Source organism: Symsagittifera roscoffensis, chromosome 9 (assembly GCF_963678635.1).
Source record: "Symsagittifera roscoffensis chromosome 9, txSymRosc1.1, whole genome shotgun sequence".
Lineage (NCBI taxonomy): Eukaryota > Metazoa > Xenacoelomorpha > Acoela > Convolutidae > Symsagittifera > Symsagittifera roscoffensis.
This window is the reverse complement of record NC_087070.1, coordinates 4,234,590-4,249,259: the sequence shown is the minus strand read 5'-3', so window position 1 is coordinate 4,249,259 and position 14,670 is coordinate 4,234,590. Positions and strand designations below refer to the sequence as shown.

Below are 14,670 nucleotides of genomic sequence, written 5' to 3'. Positions count from 1 at the left end.
ACGAAACACACAACCACGAGAATTGAATAAGCTTTTAGTTATAACCGAGCGCTAACTGAGCCGACAACCACTTGGTAGACGCTCATTGAGCCAAAAACAAAAGCCATAATATATTGTATGAAAAATTTTGAGAAATTAAGTTTTATCTTGCAACACAAACTACTTGAAGTTTTCAAGAATTGAGGTAACTAAGCCGATAAAACAAACTGCAACCACTTAGGCCGCATACATCTTAGCAACTAACTTTATCAATTACAGGAGTAAAAATAAAAACTTACATTTACAATAAAATAGCTGACAGTACACGAAAATTCCACGATGTGGCGAATAAGCCGATAAAATAACAGCAGACAAACAAAAATCTGATGATTCATTTTCTCCAGAAAAAAATTCAGTTTCGTGCATTCTGAAAAAACAAGGACCTGCCGGGACTCAAACCGCAGACCTTAGGGTACATAGGCAATCGCGTTAGCTCTAGGCTAAAAGGGAAGGAGTCTCAAAGGTGCTAAGATTCACTAATGAAGCAACTTCCAAATTTCTTAAGGTTTCAAAATGTAATAACAAAAAAGTTAAGAAAAATGGGATTCAAAAACGAAGCAAAAACAAACAAACATTAAGAACCTTGAAAAAACAGTTTTCAAAAATTTAAATGAATCCAGTGAAACCTCAAAAAAACCTTCTGACTTAGGAATTGCCTATGCTATGAACTAGGTTATTCAAAGATTGAAAAGATCTTCGGCTTGAACTTAAGCAAAAAAATTAATGCTCCCCAGCTATTTTAAGGCATATAACCTGCAAACAAACTCATTTCTCAAAAAAAAACAATGGTGCAATGCGCGACCAATGTTAGGGGTGTATTGGAAAAAGGTCTTGTAATGGAGCGAAAACACCAAATTGAGAAAAATGCGTGCGTATCAAAATCACAGCCGACAAAAAATGGTCCGACTTCGTTGCAATGTGTGACTTCGTTAATCAACTGTGACCAACCACTTACGCACCCTTCTTCCAAAAAAAAACAGCCAACTTCACAAAAAAATGAATCTTTTCTCATTTTTTTATTTCATGATAACTGACAGTGTCAGGTCGGCACCATTTATGCTATTATCAGAGCAACCGGATCTTCTGGTTTTTAGGTCTATCTCAGATTCGCATTCTGCGGAAACACCTCGACATTACGCTATCAAAATGGAAGTGGGGCGGACATCAAAAATAAATTTAGTAAAAATATTCACAATTCAAATGTGGACCCAGTGTATCTATTACTTCGAAATAAATACTCAATACAGTACAGTAAACACAGCGCTGCTTCTATTCTTATAATGAATGAACAAACAGCATAATAGTTCACGAGCAGAAGAGTATCGAAGCAGACAGAAAAAATACTTATCAGTGCCTTTTCTTGATTTTATTCCGAATGATATAATTTCACGAGGAAGACAAAACACATTCAACTCACTTCAGAGAATTATAACGCTAGGGTAATTATTCTAACCATGGACACTTGACATATTAAAGCCACTAAAACAATATCTTTTCTACTAGAGATTTAAAGGCCTGCCTATATTTCAAAATTTTATTATCAAGTGCCGATGATTACATTTTGACCCAAACGAATTCTGTTTCATTGACGTCTTCATTAAACTACTAGCCATTGAAAATGCCAAATTTACTGAAATCTTACGTTTTTTGCAGAAGAATTCTGAAAAAGCTATTTTAGTTAATCTTATCAGCAATGAAACAGGTCAGAAATATTTAAAAATAACTTCGTATGAGGCTTGACGTATTATTTTACGACAATTTTAAATAGAAATGAGTCAAAATAACTGAAATATATCAAAAATAAGTCTAATAGAAAACGCACAAAAGTACTACACAAAATTGGCGCTTGACACAAGACGAGACGAGACCGAACCTGCAGACGAATGTTGATTCAAGTTAATTCAATTCATTATCCATTAATTATCAATTCAATTCACAATTAAACGCCTAAAACCAGACAGAACAGACAAATATTGACAATAACTATCCATTTGTACTCCGACACCATTCAAGTTAATAATATCAGCCTGTATTATTAATACAAGAGTAAACAACACGATAGTCGCCCACCATTAATGAAATGCTGATTAAAAATTAAAATAATTACAGCCAATAACAGACGTTTAGTTTAGCACACGGCCAAATAAAGCTTCAGCTAAAAAAAAACAGTTAACTGCAAGTTCAAAACAACTTCGTCAATGGCCGCTTATGGTCACAATGGTCGCAATATCAATTAATGGTCATTAATAAGCACCTTCCAAAAACTCGACAAAAATAAGACATCGAGTTTCAAAAAACTGTACTATATTAAATATCTTACTTCACAGAAACTATAAAGAAACTACTTCAAAGAGTTCAACGAAATTATTTGCAAGACAAGGCAGTTTTTTCTTGCAGCTCAAAATGCGTACTCAAAACTCCATTGCTCATTTCTGTGTTCGAGGTGGCGTTTTTTGTGATGACTTATCGAGGCCATTAAATTGTATTACGCTTCTGTTTAGCTTGGCAAAAGGCTGCAGAAAACGGCGCACTACAGCAAATGATGTCCACCTGAAATCTTACCAACATTTCCAGTAGAAAGAACCAACATAGTACCAAAAAAAGATGGAATAATTTTGCACAAAATTGAGTATGACTTCAAACAAATAGCCTAATTGCCTCACTATAAAAGTGTAACTCAGGAAATATGACTCCTTGAACAGACCCGAGCCTTAAGCCCAGATAACCAAATGGAGATGAATTTGAAAGTTAATCCTTCAGTCGTGATTTTTTACCCCAATAAAAGTAATGTGGTTATAATAAATAACTGGTAGTGGCTTCACAACTATCAGTAATACCTTTTGTACTCGAATAAGTGACTGGCTGCCGATTCAGAAGGCTAGTTGGTCGATAACATGAAATGAGAAGAGTTTTGGAAGTGAATATTGTGTAATGGCGTGTTGCTCTTCATCTGCTAAGTCCACTTCGCTTGCGGAATTGGTCGATCAATTAACTGCAGCAGTAGAGATTTAAAATATGTCTGTCTAGTTTCGTCCAGTTTAGTCGAATGTATTTTATTCGTTTCTCATGTCAGGATATTTGAGCTGTTGTCGTGTCTGTTGATAATACTACTATTTCATTTCAAGAAGTTTGTTTGTTGAGCGTTGAAGTGTATTTGAGTTGAGTTGTAGTATTAATGGGAGTGGCGTTTTGTTGTTGCGTGGTTGGTAGCTGTGTTGCAGTGAAAGCGAAGGGGTTTAGCTATTATTCTCTTTGCCTTTTTTTCTGTTTCTGTTGTTCTCGTCTGTTCTGTTCTGTCCTGTTCGGTTGTTTTTCTCTCCTCTTCGTCAGTTATACTTGATACATGTTCTTGGTTACACTGTTGTTTCTCGTGATTGCATCGTCATGCGCCTAAAACATCAGTCTACTTCAAATACAGAACAGTCAAACTTAACTGCGTATTTCCTACGACTCATACCATACCAATTTGCCATACCGATTTGGCACAACTTGACATACCACTAGCCACTCGACTTCTTTAGTAGCCCCGAAAGTTACCTCTTCATTTTTTTCTTTTTGAAATTCGAACAATTCACTTTTTTTCTGTTTGCTTGTGTTCACTAACTCTTGTCCAACTGCCTGATCGCCATGTTTTATATGAGAACTTAAATGCTTTTTGATTTTGTTCAAACACGGGAGACTAGAGGGATAAAACTTATTTATGCCCGAATGTCATCGTAAAATAGGATTGGCTGATATATGCTCATAGTTTCTTAGCCTGTTTTATTCAGGCACTGTGATTTTTCGGGAACAAGGACATATATCAGCCAATCATATTTTACGATGATTTTCGGGCATACACATAAATTTTATCCCTCTAGTCTACCGTGTTTGAACAAAATCGGAAAAAATTTAAGTTCTGATATAAAACATGGCGATCAGGCAATTGGACAAGAGTCAGTGAACACAAGCAAACAAAAAATACTGACTTGTTTTTTTTTTTAAATCTCTTCGAATTTTGAAGAAAAAATGGAATCAAAATTCTAGAAAAAAATTATGATCGACTTTTATTGATAAATTAACCCAATTTTGAGAAAACTGGATCAATAAGTAATTTTTGATTTCGCTGAGTAGCTTTCGAAATTAGAAGTCGATCTCGGTTTTCGTGACCGTGCGGTCCGAAAATGGAGCTTTCCTTCCTTTTAACAAAAGAAACGAGGTGAACTTCAAAAGATCACAAGTCAAACTCCAAAAATTCAAATTTTAGCCTGAACAAATTGTAAGATTTTTCCTGAAAAAAGTCAAGACCTATATAAGAGTATTAACTGCTTTCATCGACTCTAAACAATTGTGCCACAAAAATACACAGGGAAAGCCGAGCTTCGCATCATTTCTGCTACATAAAAATAGCATTTTTAGTGATTGATAAGTTTCTGATGCAATTAGCCCAATTTGAGAAAACTGGATCAATGGAAGAGATTTTGGATAGTGCACATTGCCTTCCAGTTGGAGGGCAAAACCTAAGCAAGAGTCTTCACTTCGTTCATTGTACAATTTCAAGCGAAACAAACTTGCTAAGTTAGGATCGACAAGCCTACTCTTCTTTGACAGTAACTACAAGATATCATTAAAAATAACAGACAGACAATTGGAAAAGAGTCAATGAACTCAAGTAAACAAAAAAAACACTTTTCGAAAAATAGCTCAAAGTACAAATTTCAAAAAAAAATAGATGCCCTTAAAGCTCTTTGAATTTCTTGAACAATTTATGATTGGAACTTTTCTCATAATTAAACGAATTTGAGAAAATTGGATCAATAAGAAGGCCAGTCATTCCGCTGGGAAATATGAAACTCAAATTGAACTTTCGATATTAGAAGTCGATTACGTTTTTATGAGCTTTACACTATTGCGGTTCGATAGTGGAGTTTTCCTTCCTTTTAACAAATAAAAAAATCTGAATTTAAAAATCTGAATTTAAAAACTAATTGCCTAAACCACTCCTTCTGCTTCTTGAATAACATTTCTTCGAGCTACAATCAAATAGTAAAAAGACTGCTCATATCAGGCCAAAAACTTGATGTTCCGGTTGCCCACCAACGTGAACAAAATATTTTGGGTTAAACATTGACAAGATTTTCAAAAAAAATGAAAAATATGTTCCAGCCGGATTCATTCATAACCTACCACATTACGGACGCGTTTAACTATGGTAACTTCATGCGCATTCATTATCCCATTTTTGCTTTGAAGCCAAATCGATAACCAGGCAAAATGATACTGCTTTAAAAAAATCAGCGAATAAAGCTAACGCTAAATAAAATAGCCAAATCGAAACAAAAACTGTTTTATGAAATATATCACAACCATTTATCACACAAACGAGACTGCCCGTATCAGGGCGAAACAAAAAGTTACGAATTCCCTTTAAAATCCATGAAACAAAAAGTGACGAACGCAAACACTTATGATATAAACGCGGAAATGCCATCACCTGAGATGCAACGCAGGCATAGCATTGCAAGCAAGCAAACATAGCCAATAAACAGTTGGAAAAGAATCTATGAACGCAAGTAAACAGAAAAAAAAACGCTGCCTTTTTTGAAAAATTTCAACATTCAACGTTTGTCGTGGACCTTAACACGTATGCTAATCGATATTAGAGTTTGTTTTCTTTTTAACAAAGGAAATGAACTGAACTTGAAAAAAAAAGTTGAAACCGCAAAAAATCAATTTGACCCGATCATATTTTAAGACTTCCTGAAAAAAAAATCATCACGACCTATGTAAGAAACTGAACTAGGTTCATCGACTCTTAAACAAAGACGGAATAAACGAAAAATTCAGTTTCAGAAAAACAGTCGGTAACGCAAATACCAGCATTGAAGACGCTTTTACTATTAACTATCGGCCACTAATCCGGCAATAAATGGGTACACAACCGTTGAGCCAAAAAAAATATAACTGAGTTTTTGCAACACAAACGTATTAATTCAAAATAAACACTGTTTGCCCTTCAAACGGCACAAAATAAGTTGACTAAGCCAATACAAAATAAGCCCAATCCATATAGGCCGACTCAAATTTCAAGTAAAAAAAAATAAAATTAAGCAAAGCCAGGGCTAGTAATTTTTAGATAAGTGGAGAAAATCATCGATACTTTCAATTACAGGGATAAGGGCTTACAGAACAATAAAAATCGGTTATGTGTCAACTAAGCCGACAAAACACAAGCAGACAAGCAATAGGCCGACAATGCAAGTTTTTCCGAAAAAAATTTCAGAACCTGTTGATAACCCGGACAAAATACAGCAAGCGATAAAAATTAACCTTGTCAAATCGAGATTCTTCATCAGACGATAAGCTATCTGAAAAAACAAACTTCGGAGAAACTCATATTTCGGCACTGACGAAGATGTAAAGCAACGATGAATGATGACAATGACAAACAGTACAAGGATAGCCATTTCGGTGCAAGTAGCACTATGTTCCGACCACATTCACAAAAAAAACTACATTTTTTTGTGAAACTGTCATTTGTTGTGCACATTGTGATGAGAAAATAAAACGAACGCATAGAGTTGTGAAACAGACAACATCGCCAATAGTTGTCTTGAAAATGAACCAAAATCATGAAAACAATCAAAAAACATTTTTTGTTTTATAGAAATTGCTGATTGTTTTTTGAAAACATTTTATTGCCAAGAACTCGCTAAAAAAGTCGCAAAACAATTTACCGCCGAATACGAATAAATTTTACACAACTTGAAGGAAAATTTTTTAGTCTTTATGAGGTCATGAGGCCTACTCGCTCAGGGATTCGACCCCCTCACCAACCAAAGGGTCAACGCTTAGATTTTTTTATGACATCCACTTTCGGCCAACCAACTCTAAATTTTTCTAAAGGCGCCAATATATGCCAACTTTGAAGAGGATCCTGCGACGAGAAAAGGCAATTTTTTGGTCAACCTTTTCCCATAAGTGCTCAAAACCGGCTTTTGTACTTGTTTTTTTTTTAAATCTGCCTGTGGCGCAAAAAATTGTCAAAATAGGATTTTTATAGGGCTCTGGGAGCGCTCGGATAATCAATTTGTTTGGCCCAGAAAAAGGTCAACAACATTTTTTGAATATCCCCCTCGAGAAAACCCTAGATCCGCCCTTGATTTTTGTTACCGAATTTTGAGTCGAAAACCCTAAGAAAATAACAAACACACCCGAACTTCAATTCAAATTTCTTCCCAATTCTCAATGGTCGGAACAATAACTAGAAAGTAAGGCCCTGCCATCTGTTCGTTTTAAAGTTCAAGGACAAAACAGATTGATTAGTGAGAGAAAAACTACATCATGATAATGAAGTGATCTGTTACTTCACTGTGTAATCTCAATAATATTTGCGTATAACTAATCCTTACAGCTGTAGCTGCTGGAACTACCAGAAATCCTGAAGCACCAGAAACCGAAAAAGCAATCCGAGCAGAAAAAAGCATATAAATTTATCTCTACTGAAGTATAATGCTTGCTAGAAAACTACGCGAAGGACATGCCAACGATTCTTTCAGACACAAGGTTGAAATGTCCTCCATACCATCAAATTGGCAAGTACGAGCAAAATTATCGTAAATTATTGTAAGAGCGGTGGTGAAGTGGTTACGTCTCCGCCTCTCAATCGAAAGGTCGGATGTTCGCGGTCCACCATGATCCGTCCTCGTTGCTTGAGGGTGAAGAAGCAACATTAACCAGCCCAGAAAAATAACCAAAAAAATTGCATGTAGTTCTTAAACAGGGGCACAACAGCGGTTCGCCGTGATGAGCTGTACAGCTCTTTTGTTGGTCCTTTCCCCCGTGGATAAATGGTCTTAATCTTAATTGTAAGAGCAAAATTATTGATGATTGTTTGTTTTGAATGAAATGATTTTGAATGAAAAAATTATTTCTTTCTTTTAAAATTGACATGACTTACTAAAAAGTGGACGAATACTAGGGTCTTGTAAATTTTCGCTATTGATTGAGAGGAGATTTTCGTGAGGGAAGGGGGCTTGTATAGAGAATGATTTAGCAAGTAAGCTGAATGTGTTTCGTGGTTACGTAGCAGTATTTAGACAACCGCGTATTCAGGCAAGTCAGTATTTAGACAAATACTGTTTCAACCAATCAGAATCGAGACAAAGAAGAAATTAATAAATATTATGATTTATTTTGGATCATTTATGTCTTATCTCGATTCTGATTGGTTCATACAGTATTTCTCTAAATACTGACGAGCAGGGGCGGATCTAGGATTTTCTCGAGGGGGGGCGGATTTTCAAAAAAATTTTCAAAATTTTGACGACCTTTTTTTTTTTTAGGTAGACCAAATTGATTTTTCGAGCTCTCCCAAAGCACTGTTTTGCCCCTACTTTGGCTAAAGTTTCTGTGCCGCAGGCAAATTTTTGAAAAAAAACAGTCAAAAGGGCCGTTTTTGGGCAATTTTTGAAAAAATTTGACAAAAAAATCGCGTTTTTTTGGCGCGCGCTCCCCCTCAAAGTTAGTATATATTGGCGCCCAAGGCGCCTTTAGAAAAATTTTAGGGTCGGTCGGCCAAAAATGGATTTCTAAAAAAAGTATCAAAGGGGGGACCCTTTGGGTCGGCAGAGGGTCGAATCCCTGACGAGTATGAATGCGCGGTTGTCTAATGCGTCCGTGTTTAGTCTTCTGTTCTTACCTGGAAGTTGAGCACTGTGGATTGCTTCAGCTTCAGACGTTCTTTGATTTTCCTTCTGAAACAGAACAACACAACCCACACATTATAGTGACCGACTACAAAAAGTGTAACCATTTATGATGTAATCAACATTTTCTGATATCAATTCATTAAGCGTAAAATAACCATAACTGCTTATGAATATAATGTGTAAAAAACGACTGTTTGAAACTTAAAAAAAATTGTTCAAATTGACCATGCTGATTGTTTTATTGTAATTGACCATGTTTTTTTTATAATTGCGTATGGTAACAGCAAAAAGGACTTTATAAAGCTCTCTTAGGCAAAACGTGAGAAGCAAGGAACTGGGAAAGAGCCAAAAAAAAATTGCTTTTTTCCAGTCCAGAACGGTTTCACCAAAAAATCCACGTAGGGTACTGGAAAAGAGCCGTAGAATTAACATTTCTTCAATGTTTCCTTTCTCCTGTGGATTTTGCTGTGCTGTGTTGTCTTACCCTATCTGGGTGACTAGTAGTTCCTCTGTCTTGTGTCCCACCCAGATCGACACTCGGTCCCCCCTAGGCCGCACACTGACCACACACCCATTCACCAGCAACCCCGCCTCATCCTCAAACGCCTCCCCTAGAGCACACACACATTTATTACACACACAATTAACAAAGATAGCCACCACTTCTATGCAAAAAGACACGCGACACTCAGTTAATCATGACAGTTCAACCCCACCCCCCCATTCAAACTTTTTTATATAGTTAATTTACGAATTATTAAAGTTTAAGGTTAAACGCGTAATATTGTGATGTTATGTATGAATAATAAATCTGTTCACATGCGGGGAAAGACCACCCAAAGTTTAAGATCCAACTACGGAAGGAACCGGAATAGAGCTACGCAATTCTTCATGGAGATTCACTATTATCACTGCTTAGGAAGCATCTTAGGGCGCCCTCAAGCATCGGGTACACATCATGGCAAGCCTCGATACACTGAATTTTCCACAAGAGAGGCAGATATGTATTGACGTTGAAGTCATTAATTAATGTGTATTTCAAGGCTACATGCGAATTAATTCACTCGAAATAGCTAATTGCTCCAATGGAAATATTCATACCATCATCAATTATTATTTGGCACCCTTATCATGTATTCAAGGGTGCACTTTGAAAGTTGAAATATTATTGGAATTTTAAACCGAGAAGAATCGTACCTGCTCTAATATGAGCTAGGTTCCCAATCGTTATTTAGCTAGCAGCTACAGCTGAGTAAATACATCCAAATAAAAGGAGACAGCAGTTCGCTTTCTGTCCGGTTCCCCGTTCTGTTTAGTTATAATACAGCTTACGCCAATAAGGATGAAATAAATTCTGACAATGAGGGGAAAGATGGTTTAAAAACCAGTCGAAAATGGGCAGAGGATATAAGGCATTGGTGTTAAATATCCTTGATTTACGTAACTATTACGTAATTGTTAGATAATTATGGCATAGCTCTTCAGGACTTTCGACTGATTTATACACATAGCATCAAAGAGTACAGTGTACTGACCGATGAGACAGAGGAGTGTCTCGAGCCAGTACTTGTCCACCTCCTCCTTGAGGTTCTTGGGAATGGGCATCACCCACCTGCCCCCCGTCCTGTTGTGCTCGTCCTCCCACTTGGGGATGATGCCCTCCTTGAACAGGCAGTAGTCACAGCCTACACATAACACACAACACAGGATAATAACTTAACGCAATGTTAACTAACACTGTCACTGAGTTAGTGTGACTGCTTGAAGGTCACTGACCTTTAGCGAGTTGTGAAGCTGGCTTGATGTGGTTGAAGAGTGACCAGAAGTCCTCGACGGTGGAGAACTTGTGCACTATCTTCAGGTTGTCCTCCCACTTCCCATTGGCACTCTGACCCCCACCCTGCAGGAACCACAACACCCATACATTCTCCAGGGGATGGCGCAGAGAATCGTCCGAGGTGGGACCTACACCACAACATTACATATTTAACACACGCCACTCCAGTGCACAAACGAATATCGAGTAGTTCCGCACTTTTCGACCTTGTTATTGTTTTTCACTCATTTCTCTTCCAACAAGATGAGCTTGACCTGATGATATGAACAACTTTAATGAGGACTCTAGATGTTCGTTGAGCAGTTTTAAGAAACTGAATAACAAAATTACTGAATGGTACAAAAGGTACATCTGAATTAAAAAAAAACACTTCAATGCGAATAGTAAGTCTACATAGCATTACTAATCCATTGTGAAAATTCTTCCTACATCCAACCTGTTTTTTTTTAAAGAAATGCTTGACACAATACAAAAATGAACATATTTTATTCAAGCTATATTAAAAACATATATAGCCAACCGACAGTTAGAGAAAAAGTGTCATTGGCCTCAAGGAAACAGAAAATGATTTTTTTTATTTTGATAATTTTAGCGCCATTGGAACTTGCGTAATTGGAGAGTGTAATTTACCTTCCTTTCAGCATATGAATTTGAATTAACTTGAAAATAAATTAAAAACATGCGAAAAAAAATTGGACAGGATTAATTCTCAAGCATTTTTCCTTTAAAAACAACACAAACTATATATTTGTATCATTCCGTTCATTGACTCTGAGAAATGTTTTCAGAATTTTTCAAATATTGCTCAAATCACGACTGAAAGGGTTTTGATAATGATACATAGAGGCGAAGCGGAGCTTCGCGTTACTTGCGACACCACAAAAATAGCATTGCAAGCTAGCAGACAGAAAAGAAAAAGAGAGCCACTAACACCAAAGATAACAGAAAAGCAGCGAACAAATGCTATGCAATTTCCAATGCTACAAGGAAATTTCCAATAATTTTAACACTTTCAATGAACACTTTTATTTGCGAGTTAGGTTAGAAAAAAAGAAGGTTCGTAATAATGCACTAAGCTGATCGCTAGTGTAAAAAAGGAAACTATACGAAGTCAAGGCTGGTGGAAACAAAATTGCAGGAGTAAATGAAAAATAAAAATCAACTACAATGAAAATTGAATAAAGCAAAAAAAAATCTAAGATGTGGCAACTAAGCCGACAAAACGTAAGCAGTCAAATATTTATACGACAAATATTTCCCATTTGAAAAAAAGACAAATCCTTGTAAGACTCGAAACCAGGACTTTTGCCATCCCAGGCGTATTCGTTACCTCCAGACTAAGTGTGGCGGAGACGCTTAGAAATTTGAATTCATTATGAAACAAGATACCAAGTGATTCTGTTTAACAAGTCTTTAACCCAAAAAGTCTATAATCCGATTTGATAACGCTTGCTAATCGCAAGCGTAATGACATAGCCAACAGACAGTTGGAAAAGACTCAATGAACGTATTGAAAGAAAAAAACGGACTTGATTTTTGGAAAAACTTCATGTTTCGAAATTCAAAGAAAAAAAATATAAGGTCTAAAAACTCTTGATGTTACAAGAACAATTTTTTCATTGACACTTTTCCGATAAAACTAACCCAATTGAAAAAACTTGAGCGCTAGGAAAAGTTTTTATTCCGCAGCAAAATCTAAGAATTAATTTCCACTTTCGAAACAAGAAATAGATCACCTTTTTTCGCTCTATTTCCTCTCTAGTAATCGGGAAGCGAATTCTGCCTGCCTTCTAGCAAATGAACTTGAATTGATCTCAAAAAATGCACATATAGCTAGGGGCAATCATAAATACATAAATGTATGCATGCACCAGTGTGAAATATTAAAGCATTTCATGACTTTTCCTGAAAAAAATCATCACGACCTATATAAGAGTCTGAAGTCGTTCACCGACGCTTTATCACTCAGTCGCATTGGATGTATCTTTCTTTAAGTATCTGATTAAGCTTGGAGAAAAGGAAAAAGCAAGAGCACATCAGAATGCCAAGTTACTTCCCAGTTCATAGCTGCAACAAAAAAATATGCTGCCTTAAACAAGTCTAACAAATCGTACGTTTGATTAACAAAATGATAGTCGTCAAAACAAATCCAGTAAATAGTTAAGTGTCAATGAACTCAAACAAACCGAAAATGATTGTTTTGAGCAACTTTCACATTTTGAATTTCGGAGACATATATCACGTTAAAGACATGAGAATTTCGATCATCTTCCATGATTGATTCTTTCTCAAAAACCTAGCCCAATTAGTGAAAACTGCGTCAGTAGTTTTTTTTATCATTCCGCTGGGAATTCTGAATATTTAAATCCACTATCGAAATTACAAGTCGATCACGTTTTTCGTGACCTTGACACTTTCGGTAGAGGAGTTTGTTTGCTTCCTCTTTGAGGAGTTTGAACTTCCAAAAAAATCAAACCGCGAAAAATCATATATAATTTTGAGACTTTTCCTGATAAAAAAAATAAAAACATCATCTTCGCTTCATTCATCGACACTTGATAAGTGATAAATCACTTCGTTCATTAAACCTTAAAAATTTGAAATACATAGGCAACGAACATGCTTTGAACGACGCTAGGCAAATACGACGACAGAACATTAAGACATGACATGAGACAAATGAGCGTAAAAAAAAATTAAAATAAATTGTTCGAATTCATAAGCGGTTCATATTTCTTAGAAAAAAGTTTGGATTATTGCGTGTAGCGTCGTCATAAAGTCTCGTCAAAAACGTTTGACGTCTTAACAGCGGTCTTCTTATTATTCTGACACCGTTTTGAACAGCAAACATCTATAATATCTAAGATTTTTGCAATCGGATGAGCGCCAAATAATTTCATGTCGATAAAGAAAGAAATGACCGAGAGTCCTTCAAATTTGCCGATATGCAAAAAACCGCAATACCTTGAAGCCAAAATTACATCACAATAACGCAAATTACATTTAAAAAATACGTAACAATTGCATAACAACAGTGCCAATCTGTTGTTATGTTGCATAACAATATTAATTTTGCGCTTTTTGGAATCGTAATAGTATTTTCGGCTTCTTGGCTCTTCGGCTTGTTGGCCTAGCATCTTCAAACTATGTAATGGCGACTAACCGTTGGCGGAGTTGGAGGATGATAAAGCACCTGGTATATTGGAGGGGGGACTATGGCTCGCACTGTTACTGCTGTTGTTGTTCATTGCACCTGCTGTGGCCTGGTGTTGGGAGGAGGGGGAGGGGGCTGAGGGGGAGTTTAGGTTCTCATTGCTGTTCGTGTTTGAGGAGGACATGATCATGTCTATGTTAGTGTTGTTGTTGCTGTTTCGTGTTGTGATGTTTGTTGTTGTATTTGTATCTGACCTCAAATGGACACCAGTTGTCATTTTTATACTATACTATATCTGAAACCAACAGCACACCAAATAAATGCATTAATCGCATAAAGTTAATGCTAACACCCAATATGTAAATTGCAAGAACCAGGAACATGTGAACAATCTCCCCTTAAATAGACCAAATGAACAATTTACCCTTTTAATTAAATGGTCAATTCGAGCAGTAAGGCCTAAATGTACTACGCTCAAATCTGATTGGCTGAAAAAGAATGCTTTGAATCAATGAACAATCTCCTCCTAAATTGATTTAGGTGGGAGATTGTTCACTTGGTCCACGAACCGAATTGTTAACAATTTCCCATTGGTACCAGAGTATTGACCAGCTTAAAGCGAAAATGAAAAAAAAAACGGCCGATCAAGGAGTCCGATGCGAAAACGGCCGATGCGAAAGCGGCAAAAGCAATCGGGAAATTTCCAAAGCATTAACAAAAGCGGAAAAGCGGTTTGAATTTCCGCCAAAAATGGCTAGTTAAAAAGTCGAAATTTGTCTGAAGAAAAAAAACCCACCCCGAGCACAAATATTCCGTTACTTTCGTATCGAAAGTCGGAACAATAAGCATGATAAACCCGCAGACTAAAATAAAAACTTCTAAAGTCTGTTCAATAATTAATATTGTCCTACAACAGTTCATCGAAAAAATGAGGATTAACTATCTGCTCT

General features: G+C 36.4%; 2 protein-coding genes across 3 annotated transcripts in view; one reads left to right on the top strand and one right to left on the bottom strand.

Annotated features, from left to right (window-relative positions):
- LOC134854429 (uncharacterized) overlaps positions 1 to 14,670 on the top strand; it is a 227,818-nt gene that overhangs the window by 87,808 nt on the left and 125,340 nt on the right. The gene's annotated exons all lie outside the window — the stretch shown is intronic.
- On the bottom strand, positions 1,215 to 14,012 carry LOC134854181 (eukaryotic translation initiation factor 4E-like). 2 transcript variants are annotated; one of them, XR_010164397.1, is made up of 7 exons: positions 13,730 to 14,012; positions 10,506 to 10,694; positions 10,265 to 10,414; positions 9,214 to 9,340; positions 8,720 to 8,774; positions 2,877 to 3,429; positions 1,215 to 2,589 (listed from the first exon to the last, which is right to left on the bottom strand). XR_010164397.1 is itself a non-coding variant. In XM_063870330.1 (6 exons), the coding sequence occupies exons 1-6, from the start codon at positions 13,995 to 13,997 to the stop codon at positions 3,370 to 3,372; spliced, it is 849 nt and encodes a 282-aa protein (XP_063726400.1). In that variant the 5' UTR covers positions 13,998 to 14,012; the 3' UTR covers positions 1,215 to 3,369. The 2 variants fall into 2 exon arrangements, 1 of the variants encoding a protein (XP_063726400.1); XM_063870330.1 differs by having other exon boundaries at positions 1,215 to 3,429.